This window comes from Myiozetetes cayanensis, unplaced genomic scaffold (genome assembly GCF_022539395.1).
Source record: "Myiozetetes cayanensis isolate MyiCay16 unplaced genomic scaffold, myiCay2020 scf19, whole genome shotgun sequence".
NCBI classification, from domain to species: domain Eukaryota; kingdom Metazoa; phylum Chordata; class Aves; order Passeriformes; family Tyrannidae; genus Myiozetetes; species Myiozetetes cayanensis.
In genome coordinates, this window is record NW_026087400.1 from 2,624,468 (window position 1) to 2,649,146 (window position 24,679).

The 24,679-nt window shown below is 61.0% G+C and overlaps 4 protein-coding genes across 5 annotated transcripts; 2 read left to right on the forward strand and 2 right to left on the reverse strand.

Moving 5' to 3' along the window:
• The first annotated feature begins 1,935 nt into the window (after positions 1 to 1,935).
• Positions 1,936 to 2,791, forward strand: LOC126639323 (iroquois-class homeodomain protein IRX-1-like). The gene is made up of 2 exons (XM_050314025.1): positions 1,936 to 1,989; positions 2,303 to 2,791. The coding sequence occupies exons 1-2, from the start codon at positions 1,936 to 1,938 to the stop codon at positions 2,789 to 2,791; spliced, it is 543 nt and encodes a 180-aa protein (XP_050169982.1).
• LOC126639243 (E3 ubiquitin-protein ligase RNF182-like) lies at positions 2,780 to 5,156 on the reverse strand. The gene is made up of 2 exons (XM_050313894.1): positions 5,041 to 5,156; positions 2,780 to 4,573 (listed from the first exon to the last, which is right to left on the reverse strand). The coding sequence occupies exon 2, from the start codon at positions 4,539 to 4,541 to the stop codon at positions 3,816 to 3,818; it is 726 nt and encodes a 241-aa protein (XP_050169851.1). The 5' UTR covers positions 4,542 to 4,573; positions 5,041 to 5,156; the 3' UTR covers positions 2,780 to 3,815.
• A 1,589-nt stretch (positions 5,157 to 6,745) lies between these two features.
• On the reverse strand, positions 6,746 to 18,276 carry PCIF1 (phosphorylated CTD interacting factor 1). 2 transcript variants are annotated; one of them, XM_050313897.1, is made up of 17 exons: positions 18,168 to 18,276; positions 17,820 to 17,928; positions 15,049 to 15,187; positions 14,747 to 14,871; positions 14,161 to 14,298; positions 13,878 to 14,008; positions 13,502 to 13,656; positions 13,150 to 13,297; positions 12,868 to 12,951; positions 12,018 to 12,117; positions 11,668 to 11,830; positions 10,310 to 10,482; positions 9,787 to 9,873; positions 9,120 to 9,304; positions 8,931 to 9,024; positions 8,551 to 8,726; positions 6,746 to 7,792 (listed from the first exon to the last, which is right to left on the reverse strand). In XM_050313897.1, the coding sequence occupies exons 3-17, from the start codon at positions 15,170 to 15,172 to the stop codon at positions 7,540 to 7,542; spliced, it is 2,136 nt and encodes a 711-aa protein (XP_050169854.1). In that variant the 5' UTR covers positions 15,173 to 15,187; positions 17,820 to 17,928; positions 18,168 to 18,276; the 3' UTR covers positions 6,746 to 7,539. The 2 variants fall into 2 exon arrangements, with proteins under 2 accessions (XP_050169854.1, XP_050169855.1); XM_050313898.1 differs by lacking the exon at positions 17,820 to 17,928 and having other exon boundaries at positions 18,168 to 18,186.
• Positions 18,277 to 20,003: 1,727 nt separating this feature from the next.
• PLTP (phospholipid transfer protein) lies at positions 20,004 to 24,400 on the forward strand. Its single transcript, XM_050313895.1, has 16 exons — positions 20,004 to 20,142; positions 20,947 to 21,062; positions 21,265 to 21,364; positions 21,437 to 21,565; positions 21,700 to 21,855; positions 21,986 to 22,049; positions 22,167 to 22,230; positions 22,347 to 22,438; positions 22,568 to 22,744; positions 22,893 to 22,952; positions 23,051 to 23,212; positions 23,394 to 23,461; positions 23,537 to 23,579; positions 23,733 to 23,796; positions 23,884 to 23,960; positions 24,054 to 24,400. Exons 2-16 carry the CDS (start codon positions 20,954 to 20,956, stop codon positions 24,201 to 24,203), a joined length of 1,515 nt encoding a protein of 504 aa, XP_050169852.1. The 5' UTR covers positions 20,004 to 20,142; positions 20,947 to 20,953; the 3' UTR covers positions 24,204 to 24,400.
• Positions 24,401 to 24,679: the final 279 nt, after the last annotated feature.

The following is a 24,679-nucleotide window of genomic DNA, read 5'->3' on the forward strand; positions in this document are numbered from 1 at the left end:
AGCCTAAATCCCGTGTAACTCTGTCCCGAGCCCCACACCGCCCTCCTGAGCGGCTTGTCTGGGCGTATTTACATGTGATTATAACAGCTAATCGCGGAGTTTTAGTTCTCTGCTCCTGCATTAAACTGATTATCCACAGAGGGGGAAAAAGGCCGGGAACCACCCAGCCTTGGGGAGAGCCTCTGTGAGGCCCAAGCCCCACAGCTCTGGGACCAGGGCAGTGCAATCCCCAGGCACTGTGGTGGGCTCTCCCTGTCCTGCTCAGGAAGGGGTGGGGGCTGTGGGCCGGAACCCCTGATCACCAGGGCAATGAGGTGTGTGTGGCCCCCTGTGGTGACCAGCCCTGGCTGTGGCTCTGTCCCAGCTGTGGCTCCATCCCAACTGTGGCTCCGTCCCGCTGTCTTCACACCAGCCTTGTCCATGCCCAGTGGTGCTGGTGCGTGGCTGTGCCTGCCCAGCTGTGGCTCGGTCAGTGTCCAGCTGTGTGTGCCGGCGACTGGCTGTGGCCCTCCCTCTCCAGCTGTGCTGAGCAGGGTTCAGGGTGTGCCTCAGCAATCCACAGGCGCTTTCCTAGATTACAGCCCCATTATCTAATCAAGTGGAGCTGCAGCACTGATTAGGGCTGGAGGAGTCCCATGGGGACAAGGTTATAGGGCCACTGCAAGGCCGTGGCCAGGGCAGGTCCCAGCCAGCCACCAGTGTTCAGTTGTCCTGTGGCTTCCACACCTGGGGCTGCTCAAGGGCACAAGACCAGGCACGGTGGGATGGATGGGACCAGAGCTCCAGCTGATGCATGTTGGGAGCTCCAGGTGCTGCTGGGGCTCTGGCCATGGGGACGCTGCAGGGGCCTGGGACCCCTTGGCACTGGCCCCTCAGCCCCGGGAGCTTCTGCTGTTGCTGGGGCCTGCAGGGAGCCGGGGACGTGTCCAGGCTCATTAGCACCGGTGACCTTCGCCTTCCCGTCCTGGCCAGCGCTAAGCGGGTTTGTTACATATTTAATATCCTGAGAGCGTTATTAGTCGGTATTTAATGACGGATACAACCTGTGGGATAATCCCAGTCTTAGCGGGGAGGCGCGGCGGCAGGAGCGGGCGGCTCGGGGGGTCGTGGGCTCTGGGGGCCCCTCTCACAGCTGCCCACCACTGCCCTGCCCACCCGCTGCCCCCACTGCACCAGCCACACGAGCCCCCCCCCAGTGCCTGCAGGGACCCCCAGCTGTCCCTGGGGCTGCAAGACCCTTCCCCTTCACTGCTCTGCTGCCAGGAATCCAGTGGCAGGCGTGGCAGTGCTGGGGTTTGGGTGAGGACCTGGCCAAGCCACAGGAGGAGCAGGACAGGGCAACATGGGAGGTTGTTCTGCCAGGCATGAGTCCACCTGGCCCTTCAACCCAGCCCACCACAGCATGGGGGTCTCTGCCGACCCCCGCCCCAGGATCAGGTCAGGGCTGGGGTCATGGGCGGGGCTGATGCTCTTGGCACTGCAGTAAAGCCCCAGGTGTGTTGTGTCCCTGTGGCTGTGGAGCTCATGTGGATCCCGAGCACCAGCCCCTGGGTGCCACTGCACCCCATCCATGGGGGCCGTGTAGGCTGTGCAGAATTGGGGGGCTGGGGACAGGGTCCTGGCCAGGGGCAGGCAGGCGAGGAGGGCAGTCCCTGCCAGTCCCTGCCCAACAGTAGCAGGGGGGGTACTGGGTGCCCCAGATCCTGCTGCTGCTCTCATGGGTGCTAATACCCCCTAATCAGCTGTCAGTCACTGCAGACCCCAGCAGCTATAAAACACCCAGGAGCAGCTCCCCAGCTCCTCTCCTGCAGCATGGCAGCACCTCGGAGCAAGAGGAGCCCAGGACAAGAGCTGGGGAGCTGCGGGGGGCCTTGGGGGACCCTGCAGGGACCCCCTCAAGCCCTACTGCCCTGCCCCTACCCCTACCCTTGCCCCATGCTGGCTGGGTACAGCCTCCTGCCACCCCCTGTGAGCCTCCTGACACCCCTGGTAAGTACAGGGCTGCAGATCTGGGGGAATGGGACATGGGACCCTCCCAGGACCAGGAATGGGGCTGTGTGGGGTGGTTGGGGTGGTGGCTGGGGACCTGCTGTCCCGAGTCCCCTGCACCTCCCCAGCATTCCCCTGCCCCCCCCCCGCACCCCGGCACTTCGGGATCCTCATGGGAAAGGGCGAGGACAGGAGGGATACAGCTCTGCTCCCTCCCACAGTGATGTAGGAACCCCTACATCCCTCACCCTCTCTCCTCTGGCCCTGTTACCCCCCCACCCCATCCCACCCTGACACCCCTCTGCCCCTCCAGGTCTCCCCACCCTACGAGGTGCCGCTGGGGCTCCCCGCGGAGCCAGGCCGGGCGAAGGCGGCGGCAGCGCGGGAGAGCACCGGGGCACTGAAGGCCTGGCTGGCTCGGCACCCCAGGAACCCCTACCCCAGCAAGGGGGAGAAGGTGATGCTGGCCGTGGTCAGCCGGATGAGCCTCACCCAGGTCTCCACCTGGTTCGCCAACGCCCGCCGGCGCCTCAAGAAGGAGAACAAGGCGGGCTGGGCTGTGCGCGGCGCCTCGGACGGCGAGGACAGCGAGGGCGAGGGGGGCCCACCAGCTACCGAACCCATTCCCAGCTCCAGCCCCCTGCAGGATGGGTGTGGGGGCAGCCCCGAAGTAGGGCCAAGCCCTGGGCAGGGCAAGCAGCCCCAGAAACCCAAGATCTGGAGTGTGGAGGCGATGCTGGCATCTCCCCCCGACAAGGACGGGTGCCCGCCGGGGGTGCCAGTGGTGCTGGAGCAGGTGTAGGGCTGGGGTGGTCGTGTCCTGTCCCCAAGGACATGGCAGGATAGATGGACATGGGATCTGGCAGCTGCCCAGCCAAGAAGAGTGAGAGATGTTTGCAGGGAGGGACACACAGTGGTAATAAACGTGGCTGTCTTGGGCCTCCTGGTGTTGCCTGTCTGTTGTGGGAGCTGTTGGGGGTACTGGGAGGGATGAGGGGTGTTGGTGGGGATGCTGGTAGAGATGCAGATGTACCAGCAGGGATGTGGTGAAATTCAGTGCCAGTGGTGCTGCGAGCACTCCCTGGGGGGCAGGGCAGATCCAAGGCAGAGAACAAAAATAGACTTTTTTCTTCTCAATAAAGTAATAAAATGGTTAGCAGTGTTAAATTAATCCTTACAAAACAAAACCCAAGGAGGTTAAATAAAGCCCAGAGGCTCTGCATAAAAACCACAATGACTACAAAACAGCTGCAAAGATGTCTTTACACACCAAAGAAACTCCTCTCCTCTGCTCCTTCCCTCTCCAGGACACAGTGTCGGCAAACACGGGACTCACACATGGGAAAAAAACACGGATGCGATGGGAGCAGCCCCGCCAGGAGCGTGGGCGCCACGGACAGAACTATTTACACTATGGACACGGAGCCGTGCTGGGGCCGGTACAGCTGCAGGAGCCCCTGGGCTCTGCCCGTCCCTGGCACTCAGCCCCCAGCACTCACCCTGCCTCAGCTGGGATCAGTCTCTCGGCTGCTGCTCTGCTCTCAGCCCAGCTCCTGCTCTTTGTCTGCTGTGGAGGAGGAGGATGAGGAGCTGAGGGTCCAGCTCAGCCGCTTGTAGGCTGCAATGAGCTCCTGCAGCCACTCAGGTGTGGGTTCCCACATGGAAATTCCAGTGCTGTTCTGCACAGGAAGGCACCAGGCACTGAGCTTCTCCTCGCAGTCCAGGCAGAGCATGCTGTGGATCAGGGAACACCTGTACCCCAAGGGAAGACACTCCAAGGAACCCAAACCCTCCTCAACGCAGGCACAGGGGTTGGCCTGGCAGGGTCAGGAGTGGGGGAACCCAAAGACCTCCAGGCACAGGCACTGGCAGAGGCTGTAGACAATGCAGAGGAGGAGGGTGGAGGGCACAAGGCTGACCAGGATGATGCCCAGGCTGTGGTGCTCAATGAGCAGGAGGTAGATGCCGAAGGGCAGGGAGCTGAAGTAAAGGAGGCAGAGGACAGCCAGGATGAAGCGGGGGACGGCTCGCCACCCCCAGGAGCGGCACTTCTGCCCAGGGCTGTGGCAGGGCAGCGCACCCAGGCTGGTGGGGCGGTACAGCCGCACCACCTCCAGCCTGCCCAGGCTCTCCGGTGGGGCCACATCCTCCGGCACCTCCAGGATGGTGACAACCAGGCAGTCGGGGCTGGGGGTGGGTTCCAGCACGCCAGGGCAAAGGAGGACCTCGGGAGATCGGTGGGGACCTCGCTTCTTGGCCCGTTCGCGGCCTGTCAGCAGCGCCAAGGCCTCACCATCATCCTGCAGCTGCTGCACGTCCCCGCCGGGCACCGGGCTGTGCTGGCGGCAGAAGGGGCAGCGGAGCTGGGGGGTTGATGCATCCCCTGGAGACACCATCCTGCGCAGGCAGCGGGTGCAGAGGCGATGGCCACAGTGGAGCAGTTTGGGCCTGCGGGCGCGGGCGTCGAAGCGGCTGTAGCAGATCTGGCACTCCAGCTCGGGGGACACGGGTGCCACAGGCGAGGACCCCGGCTCGCTGCCCGGCTGGGTCATGGCTCCTGGAGGGGTGCTGGGGGCTGCCCGGGCTGCGGGAAGATGCTGTCAGCCAGGGCTGGAGGCAGGTCCTGGGCCTGATGGCTCCCACGGGTGGGTTCCCAGCCCTGCTGCACCCCACGGTCAGTGTCCCGGTGGGCCCCATGGGCTCGGTGGGGGAGCAGGGCCAGGGGAGAGGGGTCCTCCCCAGGCCAGACTCCAACCCCCAGTCAATGCCACCGGTGCTGGCACTCGCCCTCATCCCGGTCCCCGTTTCTGGGGGGTACATCACTCCCAGGGGAGGGCACCGGCATGGGGGGGTAGCTCCCGAGTGCATCCGTGGCCCTCACGGTGCATGCCAGTTCCCTGGCTCCCCGGGGCAAGGACGGCTCCGGACGCCCGATCTGCCGGTGGCGAGGACATCCCCATTCCTCATCCCCCTCCCTCTCCCGGGGAGAGCAGCTCCCGGTCCGCACTCCCCGCCCCCGCTCCCGGCCCGCACCGCATCCCCTTCCCGTACCTGCGCTCCGCGCCGCGGCTCCCGGTGGGGACACAGCGGAGGGTCGGTCCCCAGCGCCGGTCCCGGCGGGCTCGGTGGTGCCGGTGGGCTCCGCGGCGGCGGGCTCGGGCCCGGCAGCCCCATGGGGGGAGGCGCGGGGCGCTGCCCGCCGCGTTGCGGGGGCGAGCGCGGCGCAGGGGCCGCCGGCAGCGCCGCGGCGTTGGCCCGGTAACGGGGAGCGGCGAACGGGGGGGGATCGGATGGGCCGGGCCGGGGCCCCGCGGAGCCGCCTCGGGCAGAACCGGGCCCCGCCGGGCCGCGGGAAGACAATGCAGGGGTCTATGCAGTGCTCGGTGCGGGATAGGTGCAGCTCCCTGCATGCCGCGGTCCCCTCCTGATCAGCCCTGAGGATGCTCCTTCCCGGCCTGAGGACTGCGGCAGCGGCCCCTGGGGTCCGGCACTCCCTGGCAGTCCAGTCGGGGGCACTCGGGGGACGCAGCACTTGACAGGGTCGTGCTGGGCACGGCCGAGCCCCAGGCACATCCCGCTCTGCAGGTTGTGTCTCCCCAGCCCGGTCAGATCCGCCCCCAGGCTCCTGTGCTGCCCTCACAGGAGGTTTCCAGCAGCCCCGGGGACAGCAGCACTCAGGGACCCCCCACACCTCCATCCCTCCCGCCAGGCAGGACAGCAGCAGCACCAACCACCACGGGGGCAGCGTTAATGAGGGCCTTTCACTTCAAGCATCCAGGTTTGGCACAGTCCAAGAACTTTTAGGCCAGGGGTAGAGCTCCTGGTGTGCCTTGTTCCCCCAGCCCTGCCCATACCCCCCACCACTCCCAACTGCCCACCTCAGCTGCCCCTTGGACAGCTTAACACACTTACTTGCCCTTGAAACTCCCAGTGTCAACCTGACACACCCTTCTGTCTGTCTCCTGCTCTGTTTGGATTAAGGACACGTTCTAGAAGCAGCCATGCCACCGGGCTGCTGACCACTGACGCCACTTACACCTCCCCTGTGAGACCACGGCCACTGGATCCTTAACCAGGTAACAGTCCCTCATGTGAGGGAGCAGCAAAGGCCTCCATGTGGACTGACTGACCAAGGGGTGGGTTAGGGACACTCCCAGAATCAGCACGTCTCTGCTCACCTGCACCTCGGGAACATCCAGTCTTGGCTCAAAACAATGAATGAAAGGGAAAAAAAGGCTTTACAAACTGCCACTTTGCAGCCAGCGTTCCCAACTGTCTTGAGAGTCCTTTAAGTACAACAAAGCTCTCCTCACCTCTGCTGAAAGAATCTTTGGAGAGCTGCAGAGCCCCTGGGAGCAGGCAGTGTGTGGGCAACTCCTGCCCCTCCAGAGAGGCACTGGCACTGCTCCAGCACCAGCGCTGCTGTGGCACCAGCACTGCTGTGGCACCCCACAAGAGAGGTTGGCTGTGCTGCCCTGAGGGGTCCAAGGGCAGTCCAGTTGTCTGCGCTTCTTGAGGGGAGAGCACCAAAACCACACCAGAGCGGCCAAGAGCAGGATGGTCAAGCTGCTTCAGGTGTTCAAACTGGTCTTCAGGAAACAAAACTCACCAGATCACGGCTATACAGAACAGGGCAGATGCCAGATCATCCTGAGAAAAACAAAACCCAATGTTTTTCTACCTTCCACCCAGGCAGAGGCTGGACAGGGGGTGAACACAGACCCTCGGTGCCAAAGAAAAGGGATGGACACAGGCGGAGCTGTATGCTGGTTTTAATGTTCCTAAGAACTAGGAAACAGAAATCAAAAATAGACTTTGCTCTTCTTGATAAAAGTAATAAAATGGTTAGCGGTGTTAAATTAATCCTTACAAAACAAAACCCAAGGAGGTTAAATAAAGCCCAGAGGCTCCGCATAAAAACCACAATGACTACAAAACAGCTGCAAAGACGTCTTTACACACCAAAGAAACTCCTCTCCTCTGCTCCTTCCCTCTCCAGGACACAGTGTCGGCAAACACGGGACTCACACATGGGAAAAAAACACGGATGCGATGGGAGCAGCCCCGCCAGGAGCGTGGGCGCCACGGACAGAACTATTTACACTATGGACACGGAGCCGTGCTGGGGCCGGTCCGGCCGCAGGAGCCCCCGGGCTCTGCCCGTCCCTCTCCTGCCGGGGCCCCTCCGGCCGCGGCGCTCAGCGCCCAGCACTCGCGCTTGCCATCCGTCCCTCCATCTGTCCCGCCGTCCTTCCGCCCAGCTCTGGCTGCCCCTTCCCTCGGCGCTCTGGCGTCGCGGGGCTGCCGGTTCCTCCTGCCGCGCCGCACTGGGCTCCCCTGCCCCCGGCGAGGGCTGTGGCGGAGCCTCCTCTCCGACGGGCGGCCGGGCGCTCCCGGCTCCTGGGGGCCGGCGTGCAGTTCGCAGAGGGGAGCAGGCGCCGTGGAGCTGCTGCGCAGGAGTCCCGGGCCGGTGCTGCACACTCAGCAGTCTCTGCTGCCCCGGCCAGCCCCGGGGCCGCCGGCACCTCCCCTGCTGCCTCGCACCTCTCCTTAGTTGGGATTAGTCTCTCGGCTGCTGCTCTGCTCTCGGCCCAGCTCCCGCTCTTTGTCCGCTGTGGAGGAGGACGAGGAGGAGGAGGATGAGGAGGAGGAAGACGAGGAGCTGAGGGTCCGGCCCGAATGCTTGTAGGCTGCAACGAGCTCCTGCAGCCGCTCTGGCGTGGGCTCCCACTTGGCAAAGCCGGCGCTGTTCTGCAGGAAGAGGACGGCTGTGTTGTGCACAGCCTTGTAGTACATCTCCTCTCTGCAAGGGAAGAGCACAGGCATCAGCACCTCCCCTGGCCCCCAGCACTTGGCACCTGCTCCTTCTCTTCCTGCCCACCATCCTTAAGACAAGTATTTGCCCCTGTCCTTCTTTTCATTATTCTGAGAAAAAGTGGAGGCATAGTGCAGCCTGGGGCAGTTCTCACTCAGTATGGCAGAGGCTCCTGAGCTTTCAGAGGGAAGCACTCGTGCTGCAGAGACCCACTGCTCTCTGCCAGCATGTGCTGGGACCTCACTGTCCCTGCCGAAGGGACTCAGCACAGTGAGTCATCAGTCCTAACCAGGTAAGGAGAACTTCAGTTTTCATGCACTTGTTGCTTAAACAAGCTGTTGCTCAAACCTGTTGCCTCAGCAGCAAAGCAGGGGTCAGCCTGCCCCACTGGGGACTGATCCCCCACTGCCCCTTGCCTCTGCTTCCCCCAGTGACACCCAGCTGCTGTGGCTCAGCAGCTCACGGGTCCAAGGGCTGGCAGAGGAGCACAGATCAGCACCACAGGTGTGAACTGCTCCGGCTGTACTCGTGCCCAAGGCACGCATCTCTCACAAGCTCTGCTAGCAGTCATTAAGCAGACACGGAATTCACAACGCTGTCTGCTCATCCTGAACACCCAGGGTGATGATGCGCTGCGTTTGTCCTTGCCTGCTCCCTGCTTCCCACTGATCTCAGCCTGGGAGAGGATATTTCTGTCACACGGCTTCAGAGCCGCGTTCCCAGAAGGATCTGAGAACAAAGCCTACTTTTTGCAGACGTGCTGGGACCCGCTGCGATACTCGTGATCGAAGGCCGGCAGGATGAGCTGGTGCCGCTTGAACTTGCTCTGCTCCATGCGGGTCAGGGCCGGCGTGGGGGGGTCCCGCCACTCAGGGATGAAGACAATGAAGGAGAGTGGCTCACTGGAGCTCTCCAGCAGTTTCTAGTGCAACAAGGAAAGGAACAATCTCAGCACTGGTTAAGCAATGACGTGTCTAATGAGCCCTATGGAAAGGAAACGCTTCTGCTTCCCGAGTGGTGCTGCAGCCGTCACCGTCCTCTGCCCCTGCCCTCAGCGCTGCCATGGGGAGCACAGGACGGATGGCACAGCTCCATCCCACACCACCCCACCAGTGAGCAGATGTACCTCAAAGTGAGAGACCATGGCATCCATCAGCTCCTCACAGAACGGCGGATTTGCCTCGAAAGAGCCACTTATAGGGAAGAAATCCAGGCACGGGCTGGAGAAAGAGGCAAAAGATCTCTCTCAGTTTGACCTGAGTCATCCATGGGCACTCACTCACACAGACACAGAGGAAGAGAATGTGAGACTCACCCCCTGGATCCAAAATACCCGTCTGTGTCCAAGAAGGCCGAACAGTACTGTTTAAAATAGCAATTCAGGGGCGAGGCAAAGCATTCAAAACTCACTCCAAAGAGCTTGTGGAGGGCTTCGAAGATGTGCACGGGAAGTGCCCCTTGCAGACCAGTCCCTTCATACAGCCCCACACCGAACATCATCTGAGGAGAGCAAACCCCGGTGAGCTGTGCCTGGGCTCGCTGTTCCTGCTGCTCCCCTCACTGACCACGAACCCAGAGCCACACATCCATGCACCCCCTCCTCTAGGTACGCAGGGCCCCCTCGTCCTTCCTCAAATTCGTGGAGGTCCCTCCATGTACCAAGAATGCTCTTCAGAGATTTCCTCCAACTCTGGCCCCACAAACCCATCATTTTTCTTTTGTACCCCCATGAGCCTTCAGCTGCCCCTCAGAGTCAAGAGCTATTGAAGGTTTCCTTCACAAAAATCTTTACCCTCGTGTTAAGACTACAACCACTCCCCAGACCACACTGTTACCTCAGCATACTGGAAGCAGACAACAGACCCAGTTTAAACCCTGTGTTGCTCCGGGCTCCCAGAGCCATGTCCCTTCCCCAGAGCAGGACAAGTTCAGTTCCCAGTGCTGCCAAGGCTTTCTGATGTACAGCTGTGGTGAGACTTTACCTGATATCGACGGAGAAGGCACCAAACCCTGGGCAGGAACTTTTCAAAGCCCGAGTCGTCGATGCAGCTGTACCGATAGAGAAGCCACTGGAAGAGAAAGCCCAGCCACTGAACACACCAGGAACAGCCAAGGAACGGGATACACACACGTTGTGACAGGGAGAGGGATGCTGAGGAGCAGGTGGGCTCCGCAGGGAGGTGTGTCAGACATCTGCTGTCACTGTGTGAGCCACCAGCTCGTCACCAGCATGAATGAACCCCCACACCAGCACATGTCTCTCGGCAAGGGCTGCCTTGCTCTGAGTACACAACATTCTGGCTGCACAGCACGTATCCAGAGCACACACCCCACCCCTGGGAAACGCTCCCAGCAGGAGCCTGACCCCGACTAAGGTGAGAGCAGCTGCCCCCTTCCCTGCAGCAGCGTCTGACAGCTCTGTGGGGTCAGCTGGCCATCCTCTGCCCCGCCCTGCCCTTGGAGGTGAGGCTGCCCCAGGTGGTGGGTGCAGTGCCCAGCCCTTACCAGCTTGCTGAAGTAGTTGCGGCTCACTTTGACCATCTCCCCCTTGTACCGCACACACGCCACGTTGTTCTCCATGTGCATCTCCACGCTGGGGAGCGGCGGGGAGGGGATGGCCAGTCTCACGGGGTAACAGTACACCAGCCTGTCCTGGACCTCGGGAGCTTCTACCTCAGCTACGGAGAGCAAAGAGAAAGGCAGCCCGTGAGAAGCCAAGGGCATTCGGGACCAATCTGCCTTCCACCTCAAAACACACAGTGACCTCAATCAGGCTAAAGAGCAGGGTGGTCCTCCCAAAAAACACTGTGGTGGTCCCTCACTGATCTCGTAGGCAGCTACCTAGGTTCAGTGCTGATTCCCCAAATTAATTCCACCTCCCACTGCCAGAGCACAGAGAAGACCCGCTTCACAGCATTTCTGCATCTCTAACCCAGCAGAGCTGCAGACAGCACACAGCCACCCCAGCGTCCTGAGGCACGTTCCAGACACACAAACACTCTCTCTGTTGCTACTGTTTCTATTTCAGTTTGCCCCAAATTCATCCAACCCACAGCAAAAATTCTGAGGCTGCCAAATGCAGAAGGCAAAGTAATCTCCCTGCACCTTGTGGTTACCCATCGCCTCGGCTTCAGGGAGAGCTCACAGGAAAGGTCAGCTGGAAGGAATCCCTGACTCAGTGGGGTTAGAAGATAAGCAGCAAAAACAATGGCAAAAGGCAGACACTGGGACCTGAAGGGAGTCTGATGAGGGCCAAGACCCAAAAGGGAAAAGGTCTACAAACAGTGGTGATGAAAGAAGTGGGGCCCATGGAGGAAGGAAATACAGACATGAATGAGCAAGGAAGAGCCAAGAAAAGATCAAGGAACATGAACTCCCTGCAAGGAAAGGGTGCACAGTGACATGCTGGGAGGTACAGGGGAGCACACAGTGCTCAGAACACTAGAAATGTGGCAAATGAGAATACAGAGAGAACACTCAGTCTTAGGAAGGGGATGTCAGCTGTCCCCAGGAATTCATGGAGCAGAAGAGCAAAAAGTAATGGCCCAGGGAAATGAACAAATCCCCTGCTCAGTGTCACAAGCTCCTAACGAGCTACTTCATCCTGGCAAATCACACATTTATGGTATTTGATGTCACAGGCAGTCACAGCAACTGAGGGAAGACAGTCTGTCACTGCACAGGCACTGTGTGACTGACAGCTGAAGCCTATGCTGGACAGGCTGTTTCTGACTTTGAAATCCCACCCCGTGGATGCAGAGCTGCCCTCCCAGCAGGTGACGCTCTGAACGAGGACAGACCACAGCAGGAGGCCTTTAGCTGCAGTGCTGTACCCCTACAGATCTCCAGAGCTGGCCGCGTACCAGAGATATTGTTCTCTTTGAGTATGGCAAGATGCTTCTCCCGGATCCGCTTGACGTATTCCAGGGATATGTAGTAAATCTTACTGCAGATGCCTTCGACGGAGTCCTTGGCTGCAGCAGACACGTGGGGCCCGCACTGTTTGCGTAAGTGCTCCAGGCGGTCCTGCGGAACCAGAGAAGCAGAGTCCCTCACACAGCCACCACCGGCTCCCCGGGGGCACTCAGCGACTCCAGGCTGCCCTCCCACAGCACACAGCGAGGGGAAGCAATGGCAGCTGTCTCCAGAAGGACCTGCACCTGTTCCCTTGTGCCCCCCATCCCCGGCTCCCTGCTCCCAGCAGGATACTGACCATGTAGTCCTCCTTGGAGGCGGAATGGTCCCGTCGCAGCCAGCTGAAGGTGTCCTCCACGTTCCACTTCACCACCTTCCTGCTGTCTGGGGAAGCACTCCTGCAAAAACAGAGGCAAAATGTAACCCAGGGCTGCACAACAAGGGATTCCACCCCGCTACAACGTTCTCTGCCAGTGGGGAATGTGGCCACTGACACTTGATCAAGGCCCTGCCCTGTCACCCCCTTGCCCCAGTTCTCCTTTAGAAAGTGCTTCCAGATGTTTACATGACTAGAGACTGCCATGCTTTCTCCAAAAGTCAGTGTAGCTGGCTGCTGTCCTCTCTGCAACAGGAGAGGCCCACAGAACTTCCATCTGTCATGGCAATGGTCCATTTTGATATTGCCTTTAATTTTCAAATATTGCTAGGAGTTTGTGACTCTAAGAAAACTACCCTGTTAACAAGGTTTTTCTTTTGCCCCATAAAGATTCTCCCCACAATCTTCCTCAGTTCTGTCCTGTGGCAGAACTGGCCACAAAACCCCCCCCTGGTATACAAAATGTCATTCTAAGCTTGTTGCTCTGTAATAGCAGTGAGTGCTCAAGCGCTCCTGCTTTTATCTCAGGGATGACAGATAACTTCACTGACCCTCACTTGTCTCCACGCACACTCCAGCTTCCCAGCATTACATTTTACAGTAATGTCACTACCAAAATATGCCTCCAACATTACTGCTTTTCTTCTCTATGTTCCTAACATTGCTTTTCCCCAACAAGATTATGACTAGCACTGCATAAGGCAGGATGAGCAGCCCCTATAATCCTTTTCTCTTTTCTGAACGTGACAAGCACCGCAAGAGGAGCTCCCACCTGGATTCAATCAGGCGTTTCGCAGCCTCGGCATACTTGAAGAGCAGTCTCTTGGCTTCCTCACGGAACTTGATTCTGGATAACCTGAGGTAAATTAAATTCATATGCATCAGTCTCACAAAGGCATGGAGGCCAGGTCCAGTTCCCCTGCTTTCCATCACCAGCATTCCACCACTTCATCAGACAAAGGGAAGCACCACAGCACAGAACCATGGCAGGTAAATCACCAGACCAGACCAACACAGAATGATCCCAGTAAGGTGCCCTGTCTGTGAATGGTACCTGATGGGAATGTCATTCATGATCTCTCTGAACATGGAAGGAGACACTACTGGCTCGCAGTCACTCGGTAAAAGAGGATCTGTCCCTTTATCAACCACCTTCCTCTCCAACATCCAGCGATTAAAGGACTCCCTTGGGGGGTCAATCCCTGGAGACACACAGAAAAACAGTTTAATCAACACAATACAGAGATGCCCTGAAGCTCTGATAAGGATCATCCCACGGAGTTCAGCCTAATCAGTTCACAATCATCACGAAAAGAGACCACAGGGACAAGACAGGCGTAAGCCAAAAGGAAGATCACAGCACAGCAGGAGTGAGAAGGAAATCAGGGAACCCAACAGGAACTCACCTTCTCTCTGCTGGCAGAGCTCACGGTAATGCTGTCGCAGCTTGAGAATAAGCTGGGACCGAAGCAGCTCCACCTCGGGGTGCGGAGAAAGCACTTCTGACGGTGCCCTCTGCTTAATCACTGCGTTTGTCTGAATGTCCAGGTCCCAATATACTCTGTGGCAGAAGCAAATGTCATCAGGATGGCTAGATCATTGTATGACTATCAGACATTACTCCTAAAGATGCTTCCTTGGACTTTTTCACCAGCCAGGAAAACAAACTACCAAGACTCCTGGCAAAGATACAGGGGGGTGTTATATACCCCAGGTTCTTCTCCAAAGATGTCTGTAACCCTCCACTGGGAAAGAAACAGAAGACAAGTGGAGACAACTCACTCAGTTGGTCGTAGAAGAGCTGCCTGCTGTTTGTCTTCAGGTGAAACACACCATGCCTTCAAAACAGAGGTTCCTGGAATACTGGGAGAGCTGGGGACTGGCTGAGCAGCTTGGTTCCCAGGGACATCGGTCTGTGTGTGGGAAAGATGAATTATTCCACCACAGACACAGGTAAAGGGGAAGCAGACTGGTAAACCAAAACACCATGCAGGAGACCAGTGTGAACTCTCCAGTCCCCTTCGGTTTTGGGTTGCACACATTTGTTTCACAGCACCAGACGCACCTTAGGCTTTTTCACACTGTTGCCACTTGGTGGAACCTCCTCCGAGAACCTCCTCTTCCTCTGCTTGCTCTCCACAGAGGTATCTGCCACCCCACCTTCCAGTGGCATTGGAGCCGCGTTCAATCCCAGAGGATCTGACTGTGAGAGTCCAAACAACAGCAGCACACGTCAGCCCACCCGCTGCCACCACGGCGTCCCAAACAAAGGCAGCAAGCTCTGAACTTCCCATTGCACTGCTCCTGGCTCCCACGTGGATGGAAATAAGGGCACCGCTATTCACACCAGCACAAAGCTAAAAGGTTCTCCTCTAGACCTGTGTCTGCACTCTTTTTTTAAAAAGACTTGGATGAGAAAAGCACATCACAACTCCCCCACCTGAGCGTTCTCTCAGCAGTGCACGCCTGGAACAGCACCACCTGAGGGTGCACCTGAAGGAGGAACATTTTGCCAACACCATGCTTCAGAGTGAGGAGCTCTGAGCACAAAGGGCCCTCCCACCTGTAATCTGAAGTCCAGAGACCATGGCCCCTGCTCCTGCAGAACACACCAGTGCTGGCACAGCCCCCCGAGGTGAGTGTGTACTTACGATGACATCGTGCTGTCCCAGCACAGGCATTTCCCACAGAGACTGGTTCGTGAAGCGATTGAAGTAGTAGGGGCGGTTCTCCCGCTTGCTCCAGCACTTCTCCCAGCCAGCCTGCACCAGCTCATCTGAGAGGACAGTGGGAGTCAGGAGAGGAGCATCCTGCACGACAGCCCTGCCCCGCAGGTCCCCGCTCTGTCCCAGCACACACACGACACACATCGTTCCCAGCCTCCCTTGGCGGCCCCGCTCCACCCCTCTCCCTGCTCCCAGGGCCCTGCAGAATTCCTGAGGGCAGTCGGTACCTGGCAGGTCCTGTACCAGGCGCATGGGTTTGGGGGAGCTGGGCTGGTTCTGGTTGGAGGTGCCAGGTGAGTGACTCATGAGAGACGCTTCCTCCGCAGGGCTTCTGTGATTCTCATTGGCCATTTCTCAGCAACCACTCTAGAAAAAACGGACATAACACCCAGAATTATAGAAGGAATGATCCCAGATCCACTCGACTGCAGCACTACAAGTTCATTCTGACAATAAAACAGGGATTGAGCCAGTACACACAAACAGCACCTGAGCCCTGAAAAGCACCTGTTACCCTGGACACAACCAGTTATGAGGAATGCTGAGTGTTAAACGGGGCCAGCCAGGGTGTTCTTCAGGCCAGCATTCAAAATATTCACTTTTCATCTAGGTCCTCCTAAGAGTGGAGCATCAGGACTGAGAGTTTAAAAAAATAACACACACTCCTCTGTGATTATGAGCCACCTTCTGCCATGCCAATACCACCGGCCATGTCTGATCTGTTACCCTCAGAGACAGTTTAAATCAACACTCACCCACACATAACTGCACATCATTTAAACAAAAGGCTTTAATTAAAAAAAAGTTCTGCTACATAAAATAGCCCTGGAGCTTCACTAACAACTTCTGTGGTTCAGAGAACCGCAGGCTGGGCGTTGGGACCTCCCAAATTATTTTCCTCCATATGTCCCAGGCCCACAGTAACTGCTCGGCCTCAGCCAGACTGTTTTGGCCCTTGGTGCTTTTTCATCTGCATGACAACAGTTATGCAAAAGAAGGTCTGTTGGAACAATAAAGCTCCTCTTAATCATAATCTAATGTTGCCAGCTGGAGAGAAACAGCCAGGCTTTTCCTCTCTTAGTCACCACTCTTCCCCCGGGGAAGTTTCTGAAACAGCTCCGCAGATTGCTCCTCTCTGGCATCCCGAACACACTGGCAATGAACTAGGGGGGAAACAAGGCATTTTACGTAATTCCCAGCTACCTCGGATACCAAACTGTATTCAGGCCTTGGAGACACCCGACAGGACACACCAGTACAGTCAGGGTAGCAGTAAAACAGTGCTGTGCACAGCGGGCTCTTCACCGGAGCACGGCAGTAGCCGGCACCAGGAGCCGCTTATGGCATCTCTTCAGTAAAAGCTCTGGATTTTTGTGGGCTAAATCACTCGGATTTAATCACCTTTGCTGCCTTTCCTGTGCATAAAGCCCACAAGCTACTTCAGCAGAGCAGAATGGCAGCAGGCAGCAGCTATCGTAGCTCCACTGCCCACGGCACTGGCTGTGGAATCAGAGTTGAGGAACTCAACCCTTTCAGCCCCTCAGATGCTTCTTTTCCATCCTTCCAGGCAGGGGATGCAAGGAAAGGTGTGGGACACTGCAGAGCCTGGCTCTCTGCTGAGGAGCGGGCAGGTGACAGTCCCTGTGCCTTCTGCAGAGCACACGATGCAATCACCAGGCCTTTAACGGCCTCAGCAGGTGAACGTTGCACAATTTCACACTGAACTCCAACCCCGCTGTGCCCTCACAGTCACTTCACAAAGGTGCCAAGGTGAGCCAGGCCAGTGGCAGAGCAGTCAGGGTGGCAGTGCAGTCAGGGTGGCAGCCTGACTCCTGTCAAGGTAACAGGACCTACAGGGACCCCAAGCTGGAGGCACCACAAGGCAGGAGCCTCACCCAAACCCCTGAAGGATGTTTAGCCCCTCCTTCTCCTACTCAAACTAAAACCACACGTGCACAGGCACCTGCTGCTGTGTCCTGCACGTCTCACAGAGCACAAACCGCAGTGAACTGGTCTGTACTGGGGGCACCAGGGCTCCCAGAGTGATGGAGATCAATACACAGACGGCGCTGGGCACCGAGCCCTGCCCAGCCCGGATGGCACACGCCAGCTCCAGGGACCTGCCAGTGTTTTTCACCACCCATCGCTCAAAAGAGCTGTCAAATAGGGTCACTGGCTCTGCCTTCTCCCATTTATGGATAAACTGGAATGGTGGAAGTAGCCAAGAAGCTTTATCACTTGATCAGTGTTGACGAGTATTAAATCCAAGTACCCTCAAGGTCTGGGAAAAGGAAACAGCCAAACTAACAGGAATCCTGGCAGAAACAACTCTACTTTTATGTAACTACACTGGGACTTAAGACAGTGACAGGGATCCAGAGGAAGCATTTTGTGGTGATTACGGAATGTTTTTATACACCATGGCAATGCATACAGTGCTTCACAGACACGGTACAACGCTGTCCCTGCCCAGAGAGCTTACAACCTAGAGCAGCAGCACAACCAGAGACCACAGCGAGGGGGAAGGAGACACAGAGTAAAGAAGTACAGCAAACAGGACCGGTATTTGTTTCCATTTCACCGAGGTAGGATTTTGTACAAGGCAACAGCAAATGCAGACAAAGGAGAGCAGCGACAGCCCCTCGGGACACCCCCGCTTCTCCCTCATCCCAGAACCGCGGCTGCTCCAGGAGGCTGGGAGCCAGGCCACCGCCTCCCCCGCCGGTACCATCCCCTTCCCGAGAGCGGGACCGGGGCGCCGGGGACCGGGGCACCGTGTCTGCGCGGGGGAAGCTGCCGGGCAGCTCCCGCGGGCTGCCCTGCCGGCGGCGGAGACGGCACGGAGCTCCTCGGCGCGGCGGGCCGGGACCGGCGGGCGGCCACGGGCGCCCAGCGAGTGCGGAGCGGAGGCGGCGGCGGCGACAACTCTGCAGGCTGGCCGGGAGCGGTCCGGGGGCGCGGCCTAAGCGGGGCGGCGGCCGGCCGGGCGGGTACTTACGGTGGCGGGCTGCCTGGCGGGACGCGTGGCCGTCGCTCCGTGCTCGCCGCTGGCGCGCCGGGGCCGCATCCTCATAGCGGGGCGTCCCGCGCCTGGCCCGCGGGGGCGGCTGCGGAGACAGGAGCCCGTTACGGCGCCGCGGGGAGGGGCCGCGGGGCGCGCAGGCGCGGCGGGGGCGCGGCGGGGGAGAGCGGCGGGAGCCGGCGGCGGCGGCGGCGGCGGCCGCGCTCTAAGATGGCGGCCGCGGGCCTGCGCCGCCTCCCCTCCGCCGCTCGCCCGCCCGCCGCCGCCCGCCCCCGCCGCCTCCTCCTGCACGGCGGGCCGCGGCCTCGCGGTCGCGCCGCTTACCTGGGCGTGAGGCCGGGGGCTGCAGGCACCGGGCACCGCTGCGTCCGCCGCCGCCGCCGCCCCACCTCCGCCTCGCCCGCCCCGCCGCCGCCATCTTGCGCCGGGGCCGCGGGCCGCGGGCGCGGGGAGCATGCGTGGAGCGGAGCCCGCGCTCGGGGGAGCCGCGCGGCGCATGCGCTTCGGGGGAGCGCGGTCGCCCCGCCCGGCCCGCGCCATGTTGGTGGCGGCACCGCCCCGCGGGGGGCGCGGCCGGGCCCGGGCCGGGGCTGGGCTGGGCTGTCCCGGGGCCCCCCGGCCCCGACCGGCCCCTCCCGCCCGCCGCGGGTGCTTCCTGGCACCCACAGGGCGCGGCCGCGGCGGTCGCCACCAAAGGGTCTTTGAAGCGCAGCGGCGCCGGGGCGGGGCCGCGGCCGGGCCGGGGGGGCCGCATTGATGTGCGGGCGCGGCGCTTCCGCCACCCGCCGGGCACAGCGGCCGCTCCTCGGCCCGGGCCGGCCCCGCCACCGCTGCTGGGTCCTGAAGGTCCCGGCGGTCCCTCATGATCCTGGCAGTCCCTCGGGTGCGGCGCTCACGCGTCCCTCCCCACGCCGCTGCCGTGGCCGTTCCCCGTCCCGCAGATCCCGGTGCAGCGCTCGCCGGTGTCGCTGCCTCGCCCCGTGGCCGGTGGCTGATGCTGCTGCGCAGCTTGTGCTGGAGGGTGACACGGGACGGATGAGGGGGACGCGGCTGCCGGGCTGTCCCTGGAGGGCTGCGGGAGCCGAGCCCCCGGTGCACCCACCCTGCAGAGTGTCCGTGCTGCCGATGGCTGGTGCTGGCCCACGGCCCCCGTGGAGAGGGGCAGGAGCAGCTGCGGGGCCATCACCCCCAGCCACAGTCCCTCTTCTGCACTTTCCCTCGGGGGTATCCCCGCTGCCCGGCTTTCCAAGGGGTTTCCCATCTCCCCATCCTACTCGCTCTCCGCGGAGTCCTGCCCTCTGCTCCGGGAGCACCGGGGTCAGTTTAATGAGATAACGCTGGTGCAGCAGTTCTGGAGGGGATAAGTGCTGTGTAAGCACTGAGGCTCCTGCGCTGGGCTCCCTGCAGCCCGGTTCTGCTGCCCAGAGCACCGATAACTGCTCGGGGCGCTAAGGGCCGGCTCAGACCGACCCCCGGGGGCAGAGGGGACTCTGTGGAGGGACAGTGTCCTCGGAGCGAGGCGGCTCAAGTGGCCGAGGGGGTGGTGAGGGCAGGGGCAGCCCCTGGGCATGGCTTGCCCAGGCAAGATTTTTGGGAAGAAGCCCCAGGCTGAGGACAGGCTCGTCCTCCCCGTGACGGGGGTGGAGCAGGACAGTGACAAGACCAGCCAGGGGCACGTCCTGCAAAGCCAGAGCTCTGCCCGGGTGGTCGCAGGAGCCTGGGCAGTGGCTGTGGGGGCAGCACTGAGGGTCCACAGCCTCAGTGAGCAGCTTCTCTGCTCAGGCTCATGTCACACGTGTGCACAAACCAGACCCCGGCAGCACCCCCGGCCTGGGGCCACAGAACCTGTGCTGGAGCTGGGGGACCTCAGCACCGGCAGGGGTTTTATAACCACAGACCCTCCGGGTTCCCGTTTGCACGCGTGCCCCTCGCAGGGGTCACCCCCCTGGGCAGGCCTAGGGCTGTGGCTGCGTGTGCGGGAGATGCGAGGAGCGGTGGTTTTTTGGGGGGAAGGAGGCTGCGTGGCCAGCCTGGAGCCGGGTGACCGAGCGAGCCGCTGTCCTGCCGGTGCTGGCAGCGAGCCGGGCTCGGCGGGACACGGACCTGCATCCTCCCCGTCCGTCTGTCCCGCTGTCTCCTCCCAGCTGTGGGCCAGCAAGGAGTGGCAACTGGGGGATATATAAAGGCAGGAGAACCTCAGCCAGCTCAAAAGAAACTCCTGGAGCTAGTGGTGTTCTCCCCCCTCCTGCCTTCACGTGATTCAGCTTCCCCACGCCGGGAAGCCGAAGAAATCCTCGCTGTAAGTACCCAAACTGAGCCGGCATTGTGCGGGGGAACCCCCCAGCCTCGGGGCAGGACGGTGGCTCCGGGCCCCGGGGACGGGGGTTCAACATCCTCTCCCTTTACAGAACTGGGGAAAACGCTGTGGGGCAGCCCCGTCCGACCCCACAGCCCCGGGGAGAGGGGTCCCCCATCCTCTCCTTTCACAGAACTGGTGGAGAATGCAGTGGGGGAGCCCCGTCCCATCCCACAGCCTTGCAGGGAGCTGTGCCTGTTGCTGTGGGATGGACAGGCTCCAGCTCCCGTCCCAGCCCAGCCTGGAGACAGGCGGCACATCTCGGGAGGGCAGTGAGGACCGTGGGGCGGCCCCGCGGGCGAGGGGTCTCTCCTCCGTGGGGTGCTGGGGCTCCCCGCTGCAGCGGCACGCACGGGGCTGGCGCCCGGCCCAGCGGTTTGAGGAGCGGGCTGTGTTCAGGGCGGGGAGACTGCTGGAGTGGGTGTGCCCAGGGGATGTGGGACCCCCGGGCCCCGCAGGGCCACTGCTGGGGCTTGTGCGCAGCACCCTGAGAAGGGGGCTGTGTCCCTCGTGGGCTCCTAGACTGGGGGGTTCAGGCAAAGGGGACCTGGGCAGTATTGGGTTTTGGGGGAACAGCAGAGCTGTGGGGTGTTCCTTGCAGCCATCCCCTGCTCCGGGCAGGTTGGGCAGCAGCCACCTCCCTCCCAGGGTGACCGGGAGCGCCCTGTGTGGCCCGCGGGCCAGCCCGTGCTGACCCCTGCGCACCCTGCCAGGCCAGCCCGTGCTGACCCTGCTCTCTGCCTCCAGGTGCGAGATGGCTGCCGGCAGCTGCCTCCTCCTCCTCCTCCTGCCCTGGCTGGTCACAGCCTCGCACAGCCCCCCCGGCTGCAAGATCCGGATTACTTCCAAGGGGCTGGACTTGGGTAAGGGGCCGGCCGTGATCCCGGGGCCTGGGAAAGAGGGAAGTTGGACACCTGGCTCCTGGGGTCTGCACTTGTGTTAGGGCTCTGCCTGCACTGCCCACCCGTGGGGTGGCCAGGGAGGAGCAGGGGGCTGGCGGGGGCGATGCTGCCGGGAGGGCAGCGCAGCCCGGCTGTCCCAGCCCAGGCTCGCTCTGCCTTGCAGTGAAGCAGGAGGGGCTGCGCTTCGTGGAGCAGGAGCTGCAGAACATCACGATTTCAGACCTACACGGGAAAGAGGGGCAGTTCCACTACAACATCAGCCAGTGAGTGCTGCCCGTGCCCACGACTCCCTGGGTCCATCTGTCTGTCTGACTGTCCCTGTCCCCTCCCTGCAGGGTCAGGGTGACGGATCTGCATCTGGCGTCTTCAGACCTGAACTTCCAGCCCCAGCAGCACCTCGTCTTCAACATCAACAATGCTTCCATCAGCCTGCGCTTCCGCAGGCAGCTGCTCTACTGGTTCTTGTGAGCTGCCTCCCCTCCTGCTGCCCGGGCACCAGCCCACCCCACAGCTGTGCCCGCTGGGTGCCACGGGTGCCTCGCTGCCCTGCAGGTGGCAGGAGCTGTGTGCTTCTCTCATCCGCTTCCCTGGCTTCCAGCTACGACATCGGGTCCATCAACGCCTCTGCGGACGGTGTCCACATCTACACGGTGCTGCGGCTGGCCAAGGACGAGGCTGGGCGCCCCAAGATCTCCAACATCACCTGCAACGCCTCCATTGCCAGAATGCACGCCGGCTTCTCCGGCACACTCAGGTACACCCGACCCCTGTGCCCGGCTCCCTGACCTCCTTCCTGGGGTGCTTCCCCAGCCCAGCTGTGTTCTGGAATGGGGACGGAGCCGCAGGGAGGGCAGGCAGTGCAGAGCTGCTCTCGTGTCCTGCAGGAAGGTCTATGAGTTCCTGAGCACCTTCATCATCACAGGGATGCGCTACCTCCTCAGCCAGCAGGTAGGGCTGAGCGCAGACAGGTGATGGAGCCTGGGGGAGCCAGGCCTTGCCCTGCCTGTGTAGCTTCTCATCCAGTCCTGGGAGCGATTCCCCTCAGCCCAGCTCCTTGCTTTGCAGATCTGCCCGTCCCTGGAGCACGCCAGCCTGGTGCTGCTGAACTCCTTGCTGGACACGGTGCCCGGTGAGTGTTGCCCTGGGACAGGGACTGGATCCTGCTCGCCCTGGGGCAGGCAGGGTTGGGCATCGGGCTGCTGGGCAGCTCTAGGCTTGGTCACGCCAGCACATCTTCCCTGGCAGTGAGGAACTATGTGGACGAGCACATCGGGATTGACTACTCCCTCCTGCGGGATCCATCCATCTCCAGTGACAACCTTGACCTCGACTTCAAGGTGAACACTGGATCCTGCCCTGCTGATCTTTCCCATCTCTGTGGGAGTGGGCTGGGCACGATGGGCTCCACGGAGCAAGCGGGGTGTGCTTCCCCATGGTTGTGGGAACCTCTCCTGCTCTTGGCCCAGGGCATGTTCTTCCCCCGGGTGAGAGAGGACCAGGAGCTGGAGAACCACGCAGTGGAGCCGGTGATCAAGGAGACTGAACGCATGGTCTACGTTGCCTTCTCCGAGTACTTCTTCGACTCGGCCATGCTCTCGTACTTCCAGGCGGGAGTGCTGAACATCGAGCTCCAGGGGGAGAAGGTAAGGAGCGCCAGACACTTGGCCATGCACAGGCAGGAGGGAGGGCTGGGCTGTGCCACGGAGCAGAAGAGGTGCAGTTCAGGGAGCGGCTCTGCTGGGACCCACAGCAGCACCTCGCTTCCCCCATGGTGGTCTGTTCTCCCCACAGGTGCCCAAGGACCTGGAGGTTTTGCTGAGAGCCACCTTCTTCGGGACCATCTTCATGCTGGTGAGGAGCCCCCGGATGGGGTGGGAGGCACAGGAGAGCCTGGGGGCAGAGCACAGCCCTGCCCTGCTCCCTGCCTCCAGCTCACCTGCCCTCCCCAGAGCCCCTCCGTGGATGCTCCGCTGCAGCTGGTGCTGCAGGTCTCGGCTCCTCCCCGCTGCATCATCAAACCCTCGGGCACCTCCGTCTCTGTCTCTGCCTTCCTGAACATCTCACTGGTGCCCCCGGACCGCCCGCCCGTCCAGCTCTCCAGCATGGCCATGGTGAGGGGGAGGCCAGGGCTCTTTGTGAGGCCACTGTGCTGCACACAGGAGCATCTGGCCATCCTGTGTGGGAAGGCACCGGTGTCCTAGAGAGGGACACTGGGCCAGTGGGGTGAGAGGAGCTGCTGGCCTGGCCTGGCTGTCCCTCTGCCTGCTGCGAGTCAGCCCTCTTTCTCCCCAGGAAACCAAGCTGAGTGCCAAGGTGTTTCTGCAAGGGAAGGCACTGCGCGTGCAGCTGGACCTGCGACGGTACGTCTGGGGTCCCGTGGGGGCACGGGGAGAGTCCTATCTGCACCCCACTCACGGCTGCTTCCTCCCCTCCAGGTTTCGCATCTACTCCAAGCAGTCAGCGCTGGAGTCGCTGGCGGTGAGCGCATGGTGATGGCCTGGGGACCCTTCCACCCAGCCACAGAGTAGGGTGGGCTGGGGAGGTGCTGCCCACCCAGGACTCCCACTTGCAGTCCTCCCCGCCCTGGCTGGCAGCTCTGCCTCTGCACTGACCCCAGCTCTTCTCCCACAGCTGTTCTCCCTGCAGGCCCCGCTGAAGACCCTCCTGCAGCTGACCATCATGCCCATCATCAACGGTAGGCACCTCTGCTCCTGTGCAGCTTGGGTTGGGCAGGGGCTCAGCAGGGCTCAGTCTCACTCATCCTATGTCTCCCTCCCTGTAGAGAGGACAAAGAAGGGAGTGCAGATTCCCCTGCCCGAAGGCATGGACTTCACCAGGGAGGTGGTCACCAACCACGCGGTACGTGGCGGGATGAGACAGTCCAGGCCCCCACACTCTGCTGGGCAAGGCACCATCACCTCCATCTTCACACTGACCCTCTTCCCCCCGCAGGGATTCCTCACAGTGGGAGCTGATCTCCACTTCTCCAAGGGGCTGCGTGAGGTGATTGACAAATACCGCCCTGTGCCCACTGCCGCTGCCTATCCCAGCTCCCAGCCCGCAGAGCCCACAGAGCCCAGCCTGGACCCCAGCTCACTGTAGCTCTTCTCCCCGGACCAAGGGCAGATCCTGGGCTGGACCCATAGACTGTAGGTAGGAAGCAGCTTCCCTGGTTACCACTGGCACGTCCTCAGGGTGCCCATGCCCTGGAGGGGTGCAGCAAGGTGGAGAGGGACGCTCTGGGAAACCCTGCTGCACCCATTCTTGTTACACTAATAAACCACTCGCCTCCAAATGTACGGCCCTGTTGTCTGGAGGATGTGCCTATGCGGGGCGCACGGCACGGAGGTGGGAAGGAGGCAGCCAGCACTGCTGCCCAGCTCTGGTCCTTGGGAGAAAACAGAGCTGAGAGTAGTGCCAGAGGGCTCAGAGTGACTGTACTGCTGCTGCTCAGGCAGGTCACTTGTTTCCAGGCTGCAGGGACCCTGCCGAGGGGGCAACGCCCAGAGCTCCCTGGCACAGGGCATTGGCACTCACTGGTGCTCCTCAGCAGAGGAAAGCAAAGCAGGGGCTGGCAC

Bases quoted from the DNA above. Each gene is read 5' to 3' on its own strand.
- LOC126639323 (XM_050314025.1), top strand. From the start codon at position 1,936: ATGCTGGCTGGGTACAGCCTCCTGCCACCCCCTGTGAGCCTCCTGACA. The intron at 1,990-2,302 runs GTAAGTACAGGG...CTGCCCCTCCAG, and splicing joins TGAGCCTCCTGACACCCCTG to GTCTCCCCACCCTACGAGGT.
- LOC126639243 (XM_050313894.1), bottom strand. From the start codon at position 4,541: ATGACCCAGCCGGGCAGCGAGCCGGGGTCCTCGCCTGTGGCACCCGTG.
- PCIF1 (XM_050313897.1), bottom strand. From the start codon at position 15,172: ATGGCCAATGAGAATCACAGAAGCCCTGCGGAGGAAGCGTCTCTCATG. The intron at 11,831-12,017 runs GTCAGTATCCTG...CTGGTTCCGCAG, and splicing joins CCTCCAAGGAGGACTACATG to GACCGCCTGGAGCACTTACG. The intron at 10,483-11,667 runs GTACGCGGCCAG...TGCTCTCCGTAG, and splicing joins CAAAGAGAACAATATCTCTG to CTGAGGTAGAAGCTCCCGAG.
- PLTP (XM_050313895.1), top strand. From the start codon at position 20,954: ATGGCTGCCGGCAGCTGCCTCCTCCTCCTCCTCCTGCCCTGGCTGGTC. The intron at 22,439-22,567 runs GTGAACACTGGA...CTCTTGGCCCAG, and splicing joins ACCTTGACCTCGACTTCAAG to GGCATGTTCTTCCCCCGGGT. The intron at 23,797-23,883 runs GTAGGCACCTCT...CCCTCCCTGTAG, and splicing joins CATCATGCCCATCATCAACG to AGAGGACAAAGAAGGGAGTG.